The sequence below is a fragment of the Cebus imitator genome, unplaced genomic scaffold, assembly GCF_001604975.1.
Source record: "Cebus imitator isolate Cc_AM_T3 unplaced genomic scaffold, Cebus_imitator-1.0 Scaffold24, whole genome shotgun sequence".
NCBI classification, from domain to species: domain Eukaryota; kingdom Metazoa; phylum Chordata; class Mammalia; order Primates; family Cebidae; genus Cebus; species Cebus imitator.
Window position 1 is genome coordinate 1,545,392 of NW_016107339.1, and position 15,563 is coordinate 1,560,954.

Genomic DNA, 15,563 nt, shown 5'->3' on the forward strand with positions numbered 1-15,563 from the left:
CTGTTTTCATTGGTCTGTTTTGGTTACCACGAGTAGAAACTCACTCAGGCCAGCTCACAGGGGAGTGGTCATAGATGCTGGCTCTCACAAGGGATCATGAGGGGGACAGGGACCTCAGGGAACTTGCAGACCGGAAACTGCAGTCCAGTGACAATAGCAAGCTGTCCGAAAACCTGGTAGCTGCTCCGCTCTGTGGGGCCAGGGGTCTTTCTGCTTATCTTTCTGCCTCTTCTCTGTTCTTCTTCCTCTGCTGACTGGCTCATTCTGTTCAGAGTTTCCGCTGCTTTATAACTTGCCCTGGCCTAGGTCTGTTCTTTACCATATCTTCTAAGCATTTATTTCAAGTACTCAATTGATTTGTATTTCCTAGCTCAGCCTAGCCTTTTAGCTCCAGACCAGTGGTCCTGATAAACCTCCTCTTGTATTAAGTGTCCTTGGATCAGGTTTTCCCGCTGCTTTAATCTACTTTGTCCAGGAAGGTATTGTCAGATAGCACAAACTATGGCTCCCTTTAGTGGCTGTTTCAGTCACCTATTGCTGTATAACAAACCGCTGCAAAACTAGTGGCTTAAAATAATGACTTCTCATTTCTCGTGGTTCTGTGGGTTAGCTGGGCTCAACCAGGTGGTTTTCCTGCTCCACACAGTGTTGGCCGGGATCATTCAAGAGATCTTCTTCTGCTGGGAGCTTACTGGTCCTGGAACATCAAGGAGGCCACATTCACATAGCTGGATCTCATCTGGGGTGACTGGGATGGCTGGGCCTTTTTATAGCATCTGTATCACATCTTGGACTTGAATTAAGCTTGTTATAGCCCAAGATGTTTTCCAGATGAATGGCTGCCAGGCTAGCTCTCTTGACTTGTGCCCCTGCTACCATCAGAAACAAGACTATCAACAAACCCTAAAAGTAATTAGGGTTTATTCTCTTTAGGAACCTAAGACTTCTGCCAAAAATAAATCAATAAACCAGATGGTTTTTGCACCTGGTAAGACATTCATCTTGATTTTCTTCATTTTCACCTGAGGTACAGTACTTATCTTGAAGACTTAAAGACTTGCATTTGTTTCCTTTTCAAAAATTACCATGATGCTAGATGTATCACTCCTTTTGTTTATTATATCTTTTAGTTATTTTTATTTATTGTAGGTAGTATATTATGTTGTCTGTTTTCCTGAAAAGCTACAATTGACTGAAAACCATTTCTCTATTTAGTGTGTGAAAATTCTTCATAATGGCTCAGAAAATCAAACTGCATTAGCGGTTGTCATTAGGCAGGCTGTTCTTTCTGGTCCATTTGAAACTCAGTAAAACCCCAAACATTGGGACCCCACTCATGTGGAGTTTCTGATTACTCAGCTAATGTTTGACTGTGTAAATGGTGTGCTTGAAAGATGAACAGTGCGAAGGAGGTACTTACGTGCACACTGTTTTCCCTGGTGTTTCCAAGGGCTCTCATGCCCATAGCCCAGTCCCACTTGCCTCTCAGCGTCCCATCTCGCTGTCTGCATCCTCTACACAGCTGGGCCACCCTCCCCTCCCCTCTGGCCCTGGTCCCTGCCTGGAACCCTCTCCTGACACCCCACCTTTTGTGCTTAGGTCATGGCTCACCTCCACTGTCTGGAGACTCTGAAGGCTGCTCCTGAACCCTCACCTACCTTTGCCACTAGAGTGGCCAGCTCTTAGCCAGACGATGCCACTGTCCTACTGCATGGTGGACGTTAGCCTTTCCCATGGCCAGGTCTGTAGCAGAGGGAGATGTAGTCAAAGTCAGAACCTAGAACTCTTTGTAGCATAGAAATCATGCTAAATGGTTGGGCTCCAGAGGTGCCTTGTGTTGGAGTCACAGTCACTTCTCTGTGGCAGGCAGCATCCTCCAAAGCCCCTGGACTTCCTGCCATCCTTTCCCACCCTGAGTTTCTCCACCTCAGATGCCACCTCCTCCATGGTGCTACCGCCCCCAACCCTCTGTCTTTCATGAAGGAAACATAAAATTATTTCTGAGGAGGAAAGCATTCATTCTGAATTTAATGAATTGCATCTTATATTTAAAATTATTAACTTTTGTACAAACCTCTGAGCACAACCATGGGACGATTGGGGACTAACTGTAAATGTGATGACAGCCCAAATACAGGCAAAAAGTGTGGCAGGCAAGGGGAGCCACATGGATGGTCAGATCCATGCGGCCCACTGTCCCTGCATCATCAATACACTGCCTCGAACCACAGAAGCACTTCTTTGGGTTCAGGAAAAACCAAAGACAGGAGCTGTGCTTAGAGGGCACCCCTTTCCACTCCTGCACAGAACTTCTCATTCCCCTCTGGCAGCTTCTTTGTACCATTTGGGGTGGAAGTCAGGGTGGAGGGAAGGTGGTCTTCCTGCTGTGGGGAGACAAGCTGATTTACAGCTCATGTTCCATGCCCATCAAATGTGTGAGTGGACATACAGGAAGCCAAAAGGGCAGAAAACATCACTCACTCTTAAAACAAACCTAATGTCCTATACAAAAGCATGTGTCCCATTGCTCTTGGTTTAGGTGACTCTGATGATCAGGGGTTCTTTTTTCAACCGTAAGGTTTATTGAGACTACAGTGAGAAGTGGACCTGACCAAGCTAGGAGGCCTTCCTTAATTCTGATGAATGTGCCACTTTCTCTGCCAGCCCTCAAAAGAACTCTTGAAAGGGGAACTGTCAACATATAATAATGAGAGGGGATTTAGAATCTGTAGCCAAGACTCCCACAATCCATTCATTCTTTTGTTCACTCAGTCCTCATTCAACAAACACACATTGGAAATCTGTATTTCTGTTTCTGCTCTTAATCACAGGAAGAGTGAATTGTCTACACAGATGTTGATGTGCTGGGTACCTGAAAAATGTAGTGGACATTTCCATGTGCTTGCTTTAAAATATTACATGCAGTCTGTGGGGTTTAACTCTCAATGGTTTGGGCCTCACAGTTTAGTTTATCTAACAGGAAAACAAAACAAACGCACCAGAGAGAAAGGTGTGTGTCTTTCAGTGTGATTTGCTGTTCAGACTCTACCTGTAATCTCTCTCAACTCAGTATCCTCCAAATGAAATGGGGATGGTAATAGCACTTCCCTAGCATCCTCTTTTGGTGGAGCAGGTGGTATCAGTGAAGGTACCTAAATTCTGCTGTGTTCCTCTCTATGTTCCCAAGTAGATAAGAAAGCCACAAAGGAGGAGTATTTTTGTGCCTCCTGTAGACTCCCATAATGGTATGAGTGCCCTCCTCTTCCTCCCTCACACTGCATGTGATCTGGAAGAAAAGTATCTGCTGGCCCCCAGGGAATGGCAGGTGCTAACCTTTGCTCTCTTCAACACCCATGCATGTGGCCATTGCACAGGTGGCAGAGGGCAGGGGAAGTCTAGATCCCTCACCTCAGAAGTAAGGCAACTGTTTTTCTCTAATAGATAGTTGGACAAAAGGACTTTGAAAAAATTAGCTGGAGTGTAGAATCCCTTTTGTTTTGCCCCTTCATCTAAATAAAAGCAATGACTTGTGATTGTTAATTTTGCCTACTAAAACTATGTAGCACTAACAGATGTGTCTTGAAATATTTTTAATATATTAAAAACTAGGACATCTTTTGTGGTCATAAAGAAGGTTTGGTGATTAGCCAAGGGTTGAGCACAGCTGGGGTGTGGGTCTGGCATTTGGAGCTGCCATTATTTTTTTCCTGGCTGTTCCAGCCTCTGATCCAATCCCAGGTAAGCCATAGGCTCAGCCAGAAAAAGCACAGTCACTGCAGACTCACAGCAAGAGTCGCTGGGATCCAGCCACTGCCATTAGCTACATTTTTTAAAGATTACTTTCTGGGCCTAGGTAAGAACCTTAAATATTTTGACCTAAGGTTGTTATAACTCTTTCAAGATGAAAACCAAATAGAATAAGTTAAAAAATTCAAACTGGAATGTGTGAAATCAAATGACATTTGAGCTGTTCAACTGAAAACATTGCAAAGTCAGCTTTGTGCAAGGAGTCCTCAAAAACAGACTCTGTGTCAGTGTGTGGTAGTGTTTTAAGTAACCTTTGTTCTTTTAAAGTCTTTTGAAGCAATGAAATACGAACACTGGTACAACAAACACTCCCACCTCTTTCAGAATTTTTTTTTTTTTTTTTTTTTTTTNCTGCATGACAGAGAAAGCAGATTTCTCATGACCAGAAATCTCAGGTTTTCTGCAAGAATCTAAAAACTATTTTATTTTTTGAGACTGAATTTCATTCTTGTTGCCCAGGCTGGAGTGCAATGGCATGGTCTCAGCTCACTGCAACCTCTGCCTCCCAGGTTCAAGCAGTTCTCATACCTCAGCTTCCCAAGTAGCTGGGATTAAAGGCTCCTGCCACCACACCCAGCTAATATTTTGTATTATTAGTAGAAACAGCGTTTTACCATGTTGGACAGGCTGGTCTTGAATTCCTGACCTCAGGTGATCTGCTTGCCTTGGCCTACCAAAGTGTTGGGGTTACAGGAGTGAGCCACTGCGCCTAGCCAGAATTGTTTTTACTCATGCTACATGCCTTACCTCCAAGATATCTTAAACATGTAGTTTTACATACATATAACAAAGTAAAAGTGATATGGACAAAGTTCAGCAGCTTCTCAAGCCCAGATTTACTGCCTTTGCGGGTCCTGAGTGTCTCGCCTTGGTAATGTTCAAAGGCCTATTCTATTCAAGATGCCATGATGACTTCTCTGAAGTTAAGAAACATAAGATTCAATCCAGATGAAGAGCTCTGTAATTACCGCATTAATTATCTTATGACATCTGGGGATTTTTGTTTTTAATTACCCTGTCATCATGTGGTAGATCTATATATGCTGACATGGAAAGATCACTAAGATATAACTTTTTGTGACAATAAAAGGAAACCAAAGAACAATATAGATTACTTGATTTTATTTACATTAAAAGTAAAACAAAATAACTATTTGTAATATGTATATAATGCCGAGAAAAAGGCAAAACACATTATTTAGGGAGGAGCTATGAGATTAATGGGGAGATTTCAGATTTTACTTTAATTACATTACTTTAATTGCATTCAACAGATGGCTATGGAGCCTGTACTCTGTACCTGGCACTGTTCTAGGCTCTGAGGATTCAACAGTGATCAGAAGACAACAATTCCAGCCCTCATGAAGTTTACATTTAGTGGGAGAGACAGACAATAAACAAAGCAATAGAGTATGGCAATAAGTATTATGGAAAAAGCAAGTCAGGAAAGGGGTAAGGAAAATTATGGACAGGACTGGATGTTCTAATTAGACAAGATGGGGCTATCAGGGAGTGCACCACTGTGAAGAGGGCATCAGAGTCAACGTGGCATCAGGGGGAGGGGAGGGTGCTGGCCAGGTACATTTCTGGGGCAAAGGCATTCCCTGCAGAGGGAACAGTGAGTGCACAGACCTTCAGCCTGGACTAGAGAGGACCTGTGGGTTTGAGGAACATTTAGGAGCATAGTATATCAGAGGCTGTGTGAACAATACAGCGTGGGTGGGTGAAGGAGGTCGGATGAAGCTGTGGGCAAGGACTTTGACTCTTACTCTAAATTATTTGGAGAGCCACAGAAGGGGTTTTGAACAGAGGGGAAGGGATGTCCTGTGTTTTAATTTGAGTTCTCTAGCTGTCACATTGAAAATGGAGAAGGAAGACCAGTCAGAATAAACTCCAAGAAAGATTATATAAGGTGGCTTAAACCACAGTGGTGGCAGTGAGAATGGTAAGACGTGGTGAGAAACTTCATATATATGTTTTGAAGATTGTGACAATAGGACCTGCTGACAGGTGGGATGATGGATAGAAGAAAAAGGGAAGAGTGAATAATGATACCTGGGTCCTTGGTCCAGGTCACTGTAAGAATGGAGTTGCTTTGACTAAAGAGTAGCTGGTAGTAGGAGTAATAGCAGGATATCAGAAACTCAACTGGACGTGTGATATCCAAGAGAATATGCCAGATAGGCATTTTTGGTAGGTACTGATTTTTATTAATAAAAAATAGCATAAATCAGTGAAATTAAAAACAAAAAAATGAATAGAGAAAAAATCAATAAAACCAAAAGCTAGTCCTCGGAAAACCTCAATAAAATCAATAAGTCTCTAGCCAAGCTAACTAAGGAAAAAAAAGGAGATGATATAAATTACTAATGTCAGAAATGAAAGAAAGGACATCACCATAGATTTTATGTACACCAAAAGGATAGTGAAGGAATATTATGAACAGTTCTGTGCCGCAAACTTGAAAACCTAGATGAAATGGGCCAATTTCTTGAAAGGTACAATCTGCCAAAACTCACATAAGAAGAAATAGACAATCTGAATAATTCCATATCTTTTAAGAAAATAGAATCAATAATTAATAACCCTCCAAAACAGCACCAGCCCGGATAGGTTCACTATGGCTTCTGCTAAACATTTAAAGAAGAAATGATCCAATTCTCTACAATCTCTCCCAGAAAATAGAAGCAGAGTGAATACTTCCTAACTCATTCTACCAGGCCAGTTTTACCCTACTACCAAACCAGAGACATTACAAGAAAAGAAAACAATAGACCAGTATCTCTCATCAACACAGATGCAAAAATCCTTAACAAAATATTAACAATTAAAATCCAAAAATGAATAAAAAGAATTATTCACCATGATCAAATGGGATTTATACTGAGTATACAAGGCTGGTTTAACTTTTGAAACTCAACTAATGTCATTCATCACAGCAGGCTAAAGAAGAAAAGCTCATGGTTGTATCAGTAGATGCAGAAAAAAATTTGACAAAATTTAACACCCATTTGTGATAAAAATTCTCAGTGAACTAGGAATAGAGAGGAACTTACTTAATGTGATATTGACCTGGAAGTCCAGTCCTAGATAATGCAGTAAGACAAGACAATAAAATAAAAGGTATGTATCTTGAGAAGGAAAAAATAAAACTGTCTTTGTTCATAGTTGATATAATCATCTATGTAAAAAATCCAAAAGAATTGAAAAAAAGTCTCCTGGAACAATATAATAAGCACTTATGGCAGGGTTGCAAGATACAAGGTTAATATACAAAAATGAATTCATTTCTTTTTTTAAAAGAAAAATTGAGACAGGGTCTCACTCTGTCACCCAGACTGGAGTGTAGTGGCATGATCATGACTCACTGCAGTCTTGACCTCCCTGGGCTAAGGTGATCCTCTCACCTCACCTTCCCAAGTAGCTGGTATACAGGCACACACCAACACACCCAGCTAATTTTTTAATTTTTATATGGAGATGGATTTTTGCCATGTCACCCAGGCTAGTCTCAAACTCCGGAGGCTCAAGCCTTAGCCTCCCAAAGTACTGGGATTACAGGCATGAGCCATCACACCCAGCCAATTGTTTTCTTATATACCAGCAAAGAACGAGTGGAATTTGAAATTAAAAACACATGACCATTTTTATTAGAACCCCCAGAAATAAAATACTTAGGTGTGAATCTAAAACCTTATATATGACTTATATAAGGAAAACTATAAAACTCTCATGAAAGATATCAAAGAATTAAGTAAATGGAAAGATATTGCACATTTATGTATAGGAAGACTTAATGTTATTAAGATACCAGTTCTTCCCAACTTGATACATAGATTAAACAATCTCAATCAAAATTCCAGTAAGCATAAAAATAAAAAAATAAATATTAAGATAATTCTAGCAAGTTATTTTGTGGATACTGACAAACTGGTTTTAAAGTTCAAAGAGAGAAGCAAAAGACCCAGAATACCAACAGAATATTAAAAGAGAAGAATAAAGTCAGACAACTGACTTTTTCTGACTTTAGGACTTAACCTCAAAGCTGCAGGAAACAAAACAGTGTGGTATTGGCAAAGGAATAGACAAATAGATCAGTGGAACAGGATAGAAGAGCCCAGAAATAGACCCATATAAAATAATTAACTGATCTTTGACAAAGGGGCAAAGGTAATACAGTGGAATAGAGACTTCATCTTTTCAACAAATGGTGCTGGAAAAAATTTGACATTCACATGAAAAAAAAATGACATCCACATGAAAAAATCATTCAATCTAGGCACAGATCTTATACCCTTCACAAGAATTAACTGAAAATACATCATAGACCTAAAGATAAAACACAAAACCATAGAATTCCTAGAAGATAACACAGGAGAAAATCTAGGTGACCTTGGATTTGGCAGTGCTTTTATAGATGCACCACCAAAGACAATCCATCAAAGAAAGAATGGGTAAGTTGGACTTGCTTAAAATTTAAAACTTCTGCTCTATAAAAGACAATGTCAAGAGAACGAGAAGAGAAGCCACAGACTGGGAGAAAATATTTGCAAAAGACATATCTGATAAAGTACTGTTTTCCAAAGTAGGCAAAGAACTCTTAAAACTTAACAGTAAAGAAACAAACAACCTGATTAAAAACTGGGCAAAAGTCTGAACAGTCAAAGAACTCTTAAAATACGCAAAGAAATCTTAAAACTCCACAGTAAGGAAACAAACAACCTGATTAAAAACTGGGCAGAAATCTGAACAGTCACCTCACCAAAGAAGATATACAAATGGAAAGTATATTAGCATCACATGTCACTAGGGAATTGTATATTAAAACAACAACAAGATACCAATACACATCTATTACATTAATCAAAATCCAAAATTAACATCAGCTAATGCTGGTGAGGATGTGGAGCAACAGGAACTCTCATTTATTCTGGTGGAATGCAAAATGGTACAAGACAGTTTGGCAGAAACTGTCAAACTGCCTGTAATTCTTACAGAACTGAACATATTCTTACCATATCATCCAGCAGTTATACTAACCCTTGGAATGTACCTAAATGAACTGAAAACTTATGTCCACACAAAAATTTGCATACAGATACTTGCAGCAGAGTTACTTTTAATTGCCAAAATTTGGAAGCAATGAACATGTCCTGCAGTAAATGAATGGGACAAATAAACTGTAGTGTATCCAGACAACGGAATATTATTCTGCACTAAAAAGATATGAGCTATCAAGCCATGAGAAGACATGGAGGAAATTTAAATGCATGGGCAAGAAGCCAATCCAAAACGCCACACACTGTGATTCCAACTATATGACATTGTAGAAAAGGCAGAACTGCGGAGACCGTAAAAAGATCAGTGGTTGCTAGAGGTTGGGAGTGGGGAGGAATGACTAGCAAAGCACAGAGGAATTTTAAGGCAGTGGAACTATTCTGCATGATCCTATAAGGGAAGATGTTACAAATTTAAAAAACCATAGAATATACAAAACCAAGGATGAACCCCAATTTAAGCAGCAGACTTGAGGTGATGTGGCAGCATAGGTTCGCCGATTGTACCAAGTGTACCACCGTGGTGTGGGATGTGGCTACTGGAGAGGGTTTGTGTGGGGAGGGAGAGTAAGGGAACTCTCTGTAGTTTCTGCTCCATTTTGCTGTGAACCTAAAACTGCCTTAAAAATTTAAGTTTATTAATTAAAAAAAATAATATTTGGAGTTTTAAAACACAAATGAAAGACTACTTACAGTCTATTAAAACTGTGAATGTATGTAGCAATTCTGCTTGTGAAGGGAAACACTATTAACAAGAAATTATATTCCTGACACAATATGATATGTATACAAAAACTCATAACTAGTAAATTTTCAACATGAGTTCAGTGACTAGTAAGAATGAATAAAAATGAAGCTCCTTCAGTTAATCTAAGCAAGAGAACATCTATTTATAGTTACTAATTAAAGGACTCTGTAAAGCAGGAAAACCATGCATGGTAAGTGGTAAGCAGCAAACTGTTCTGTGGATTTGGGCCTCATGATGGTTTAAATTGCCTTGCAATTTGATCTCACCAGTGGCTGACATTTGACTATAGTCCAGTTGCCAGCCAAGGTAAGTCCCTACCCACTGCCCTCTGCAGCTGGCCCCAAGCTCTTGCTGGAAAGGAATGCCTTAAAGGGGACGTACACCGGAAGGCAATTCAGAAAGAGAGGGAAAGAGGAAGGAGGTGTAAGTATAACAAAGAAAAAGTCAAACTGCAGAGGAATTATAAAGAAAATAATAGAATAGAATACATTGAGAACCCAAGGGAATGGGGAAAAAAGAGCAAGCAAGGAGAGTAAGTAAGAAGGAAAGGTAATAGTGTAAGTAGAAAAAACTGTTAGTGGAAGGCAGGTTAAATTTGAAAGGAAAAATAGAACAAAAAAGCAAAGTAAGAGTGTTGGAATTTACAGCAATAGAGCACCACATCATCTCTTCTGCTTGATAATTTTGGAATCATTGGCTGATGCATTAGCCCAGTGGTTCTCAACCGGGAGTATCTCACCCTCCCACTCAAGAGACAGCGGTGTCTGCAAACATTTTTGGTTGTCACAGTTGAGGAGGTGCTAGGGGTGCTGCTAGATATCAGAAACTATGCAAGACAGCTCCCCACCTCCAAAGAACTCTCTGGCCCAAAATGTTAAGAGAAAAGAGGGTGATAAACTGCATTGGCCCATTGTCAGCACCAATTCCAGACTCCCAATGACTGTGCTTCGATTCACCCAGTGTTTTCTGATCTACATCATGATATACTGCATATAGATCAAGTCAATGGTCAGACCTCATAAAAGAAATTAAAATTTGGCTGAGAAAGTGTATCCAGAGTAGAGAATCCTTTGCTTCACTCTTTCTTTCAGCAACTGCTCAGTGAGAACCTGCTGTGTGCCCACGGCTGCCAGTGCTTACCAAAGGCTGTGTGGGCTCAAAAGCCAGTCTTCAGAGATGGAAAACAGATTAGTGGTTGCCAGGGTTTAGGGATGGTGGAGAGGAGGGGGTGGGTATGACTTCCCTGTGGTGATGGCACAGTGCTGTGACTCGGTTGCCATGGTGGTTACATGAACCCACATGGAACCATGTGATGAAGTCACACAGAAGCATAGGCACACTTTGTAACCCTCTCAGTGTCTTGGTTTTGTTATTATGCTATAGTTATGTGAGACATAACCATTGGGGGAAATTTGGGAAAGAGTACATAAGACCTCTCTGTACTGTATTTGTATCCTTCTGTGAATTTATACTTATTTGAAAATAAAAAGGTTTATTAAAAAAAAGAAAAAGAAAACCTTAAAAGGGAAAAAAACAAGATTGGCCAAACAACTAATGAAAGATGTAATTTTAATCAGGATAGACAGGAATAGTTCATGCCCACAGAACCCCATGCAAATCTATAAATAGAAAGGGCCAGAAAGGCAGCATACTCTTGGAGTGTGATGTTGAAACTGGGAAAACAAACTCACTTTTTATTAAAATTGACCTCTTCAGATGCAGTGCCAGTAAGAAATACTTATGCCCTCTTGTGGAATCAAAATACTTCTATTTCAGTGAAAGAGCTATATTGTTAAAGTATAACACTAAGTTATGTCATATCTAATACTGTTTAATTGCATGTTTTGCTATAGGGACAAGCAGATCTTTTGAAATATGCTAAGAATGAGACTTTGGAGAACCTGAAACAAATCCATTTTGCTGCTGTTTCATGTGGACTGAATAAACCAGGCACTGAAAATGCTGATGTGCAGAAGCCACGCCGGAGCTTGGAAGTCATACCTGAAAAAGCAAATGATGAAACTGGAGAATGAAGAAACCTACAATAAATCATTGTGGAGTTTATAACTCTAGGACCAATTATAGTCAGATGGGACATTTGCTTTGCACTCACTAATGAGAATAATATTCGGGATTTTAAAGCACAACTGGAATAGCTAATTACAGTCTATTAAAACTGTGAATGTATGTAGCAATCCTGCGTGTGAAGGCAAATAAACTCTTTAACAAGCAATTACATTGCTGGCCAAAATATGCTATATTTGTATACAAAGACATCCTAACTCAGTTCCGGTATGAAGAACAGATTACTCACTCTAGTTCCATTGAGAAACATTTTCCTAAGTGAAAACAATTTCTTAAGATGGAAATGGATTGGATTGTCAAATTCGTATTTATTGGAGAAAAAAACCTGATCTACGCATTTTTACTTATGTGGGGTTGCCAGAGTCTCTGAGTTCTAGATGATTTTGGTGGCATGCTTGCTGAGCCATAATTACTACAGAGAATGTAAGTGGACAGGCTTCCTGAATCCCCCAGGGACCTTGGAGAGCCATCAAGGAGAATGTGCAATTGGACTGGAGCTCCCTGGCTGAAGACACATGCCTAGTCAGCACATGGGTAGAGATGATGTAAAAGCAACCAATCTGGAAACAACACATTGTAAATAGTTTTTCATTGTATGAAGTAGTGTTCACATTAAAAAGACGTTTTATGATATTTCTCCAATAACAGTATATGTGTTTAATGAAGCCTTAACTTTTAAGATTTCTAGTTCAAAATATTCTACTTGTAAGAGTAACAGCTTTGTCAAAAATAAGTTGCTTGTCTGGGCTGACCTTATTTTGCTTTTGGTAAGGTTTCAACAGCTTTAAGCAACAGCAGCTGACTGTAAAGTGAACCGAGATACCAACAGCTGCCCTCTTGATGCTTCTGAATTAGGTCTGTAGTGACATGCACCTCCAGATCTGGCAAATAGTAAGTCAAAGGCAGGTAGAGGGGCAGGAGCAGGTGTAGCTTTCCTACAGGTCTACTGGCAACAGATTCCTTCCATTTATGTTTGTCTGAGAAAGTCTCTGTTTCTCGTTCACTTTTGAAAGATAATTTTGTGCCAGCTGACTTTTTAATCCAAGCTTTTATTTTCCAAATCAGTGAAACTTCGTGCTTTCAAGATACTGAACACTACAGACTAATTACTACTTCTCCCAAACCAAAACTGCTTTCAAATTTTAGAAGGGTAAATATTTACTTTAAATCTTCAACAACAACTTTTTTTTCTATTCAGTGATTCAGGTATGTTAGCTAGATAAGTATATGTAATCTTCGGCTGGGTATCTTATTAGTGATTTCCTCACAGTTAAAGAGATGCTCAGGTGCTCATGTTGTTCATTCATTTCTGCCCAGGCTCCTCAATATCCTCTTAAAAAACAATTCTTTGCCCAGTTCTTATCATTTGCATTCTAATAATGTGCTTAAGTTAAGGTACTCATCTCCACTGCCCTTCTCCGGATGTAATTCCAGTTAGAAAATAAGTCTGTTACTTGCATAATAGTGCCTCTCCCTGCACACCCAGCTAACCACCAGCCAGTAGATTAGGCTCTTAGCTCAGAAATGAACTCTACACAGAGTAAAAGCGGGTAGAAAATAGCAGACAATTAAAAGTAAATTTATAGAATGAGAAATGAAATGATGTATAACTTAGATTATTGTTAACAGTACTTGAACTTAGCTGGTAAGTAAATAGCTATATTCAATTCAAAGTGAAAAATCCAGAAATCATGAAAAATGACCTTTAACGTATAATGAAATTGAATAAACAGTTTCTACATTTCTAGTAACGACAGGCATGATTTAATAGGTGACTTGAATAACTGATAGCAAGACACATGTAATTTATTGTAGTTTATACAGGCTTAGAATCAATGATTTTATAATTGAAGGAGTCTGTGAGATCATTCAGTCCTACACTTTCTTTTTCAGATGCCGAAGTTGCAGATAAAAATAAATGCATCATTGCCTGATGTCAAAAAGTCTATTAGGGATAGTGTTGGTGCTAAACCCAGCCCGGGGTTTGCTACAGCTTTCCATGATAAAATGTCAACCTTCCTTTGATCCATCTCATCAGAGGACTAAGCCAGGCCATGGGATTAGCAGGTATGCCTGTTGGGAGTTGTTCCCAAAGCCTCAGCGTTTCTCCTGTTAGTCTAGATCCTCCACCAGTAAATGCACCATCCTTCATCGAGGATGATGACTCCTATCAGCAGGGCACAAGTTCATGACAAATTGAGCTATTCTGTTCTTTTTTCCCCCATTCATATGGAAACAGAAAACATTTATTAAACTGGCAAGGGCCAAGGTTATGATTTATGGATCTTTATAAACATATTTTTCTTACAAAGGACTGACTGGTTCACTCTAGATTGAATCTATGGAGACCTTATAATCCCTGCTGATCAAATAAAAGTGAGATCCCTGCTCCTGGATTGCATAAGTTGTGGTGACAGCAGGGGTCACATGCTTGCTCCTTCCCATTATCTGCATTCCTTAAATGGGGGGCACACATTTAAGTTACTCATTGTAAATACCAATAATTCCTTGTGAATTTGACTAATGTGTATATAGGACACACTATAGACACGCACACACGCGCGTGCGCACACACACACAGCATTATTCCCAATTAAGAGGAATATATATGATCACAGATAGCATGAAAACAACTGGTAAATCTCTGCCGAGGACACTGGAAAATTCAGAGTTGGACAAAAGTGCACAGAAATCATGCAGAACAGCTGGTCAATTCAGTAAGAAATGAAATGTCACACTGACCATCAAGCCCAGTGTCAGGTTCCCAGCAGTTAGGTAGATGTCAACCCCACAGAGTCAATCCTGAGGCATGTAGGAACACACTAAGTACATTCTGCTTCCTCCCTGCATGTGCAGATGCAGTGTATCCTCTCAGCATTAGTCTACTTTCTGCCTTTAGGAGGCATGGCTTCTAAACAATGAGAAAGAATCCATCTAAACCCAAATGCTTACCATCTCTGGGTGGCTATGAGCCAGGAATCGGGGCATGGAGCAGAGTTCTTAGGGAGGGTTGTGGGCAGCCTCTAGGGAGGCTGCTCTTCCTCACCCACGTGGAGTTGGGCTGTGAAGCACTGCATGGGGAAAGCCATCCAGCTTGCAGACATTTCCACATGCAGTCTTTGCCATGTGGCCTCATTTAGTATGTTGAGGTACTTTGAATTTGTTGAATCTTCAATCGAGCATTTAAAAAAGTTATAAATGCAAATTTAGTGCAATTACAGCATAGTTCTGATTGACTCATCCAATGAGGAAGAACACCCAAGCTGGATACATCTGTCTACAGGTTCAGTGGTTGCTCATGTCTCAGCCAATATTTGCTATGAACAGACCTAACATTTTCTGTCAGTTGTTAAGAATTTTCTATTTGTATTATTTGACAGTGGGACTTTTTGGTGGGGCTGTGTGCCAAGGACTGTGTCCAAAACACTTTGCATATATCATTTCATCTTCTCAACAACTGGCAAAGTATTCGTCTGATGTTACAAATGACGAAATGAAGACTTTAGACAGTGTGGTTAACTAAAGCCACAGAATGCTCAAGTCGGGATTTCAACTCAGCTCTGCCTGCTCCAAAGCTTATATTCCCAAGCATTCTTTTGAATTCCAGATACATATACATATATATCTATCACCTCTAAACTACAAGTTGGGTACTATCTTGTAAAGTATAATGAGGCATTTGGCATTTTATTCTTCTTCTTTTTTTTTTTTTTTTTTTTTTGTTTTTTTTGAGACAGAGTCTTGCTCTGTCTAGAGGGCAGTGGCACAATCTTGGTTCACTGCAAGCTCTGCCTCTCAGGTTCAAGCAATTCTCCTGCCTTGGCCTCCCAAGTAGCCAGGACTACAGGCGTGCACCACCATGCCCA

The 15,563-nt window shown here is 39.8% G+C and overlaps 1 protein-coding gene across 1 annotated transcript in view; it reads left to right on the forward strand.

The window, feature by feature from the left end:
- Window positions 1-12,342, forward strand: part of PLCL2 (phospholipase C like 2) — a 195,322-nt gene extending 182,980 nt beyond the window's left edge. Inside the window, exon 6 of the mRNA XM_017522520.2 lies at window positions 11,466-12,342. Within this exon, the coding sequence (XP_017378009.1) occupies window positions 11,466-11,645 (180 nt within the window). The 3' untranslated portion in view covers window positions 11,646-12,342. The remainder of the gene's footprint in view (window positions 1-11,465) is intronic.
- Window positions 12,343-15,563: the final 3,221 nt, after the last annotated feature.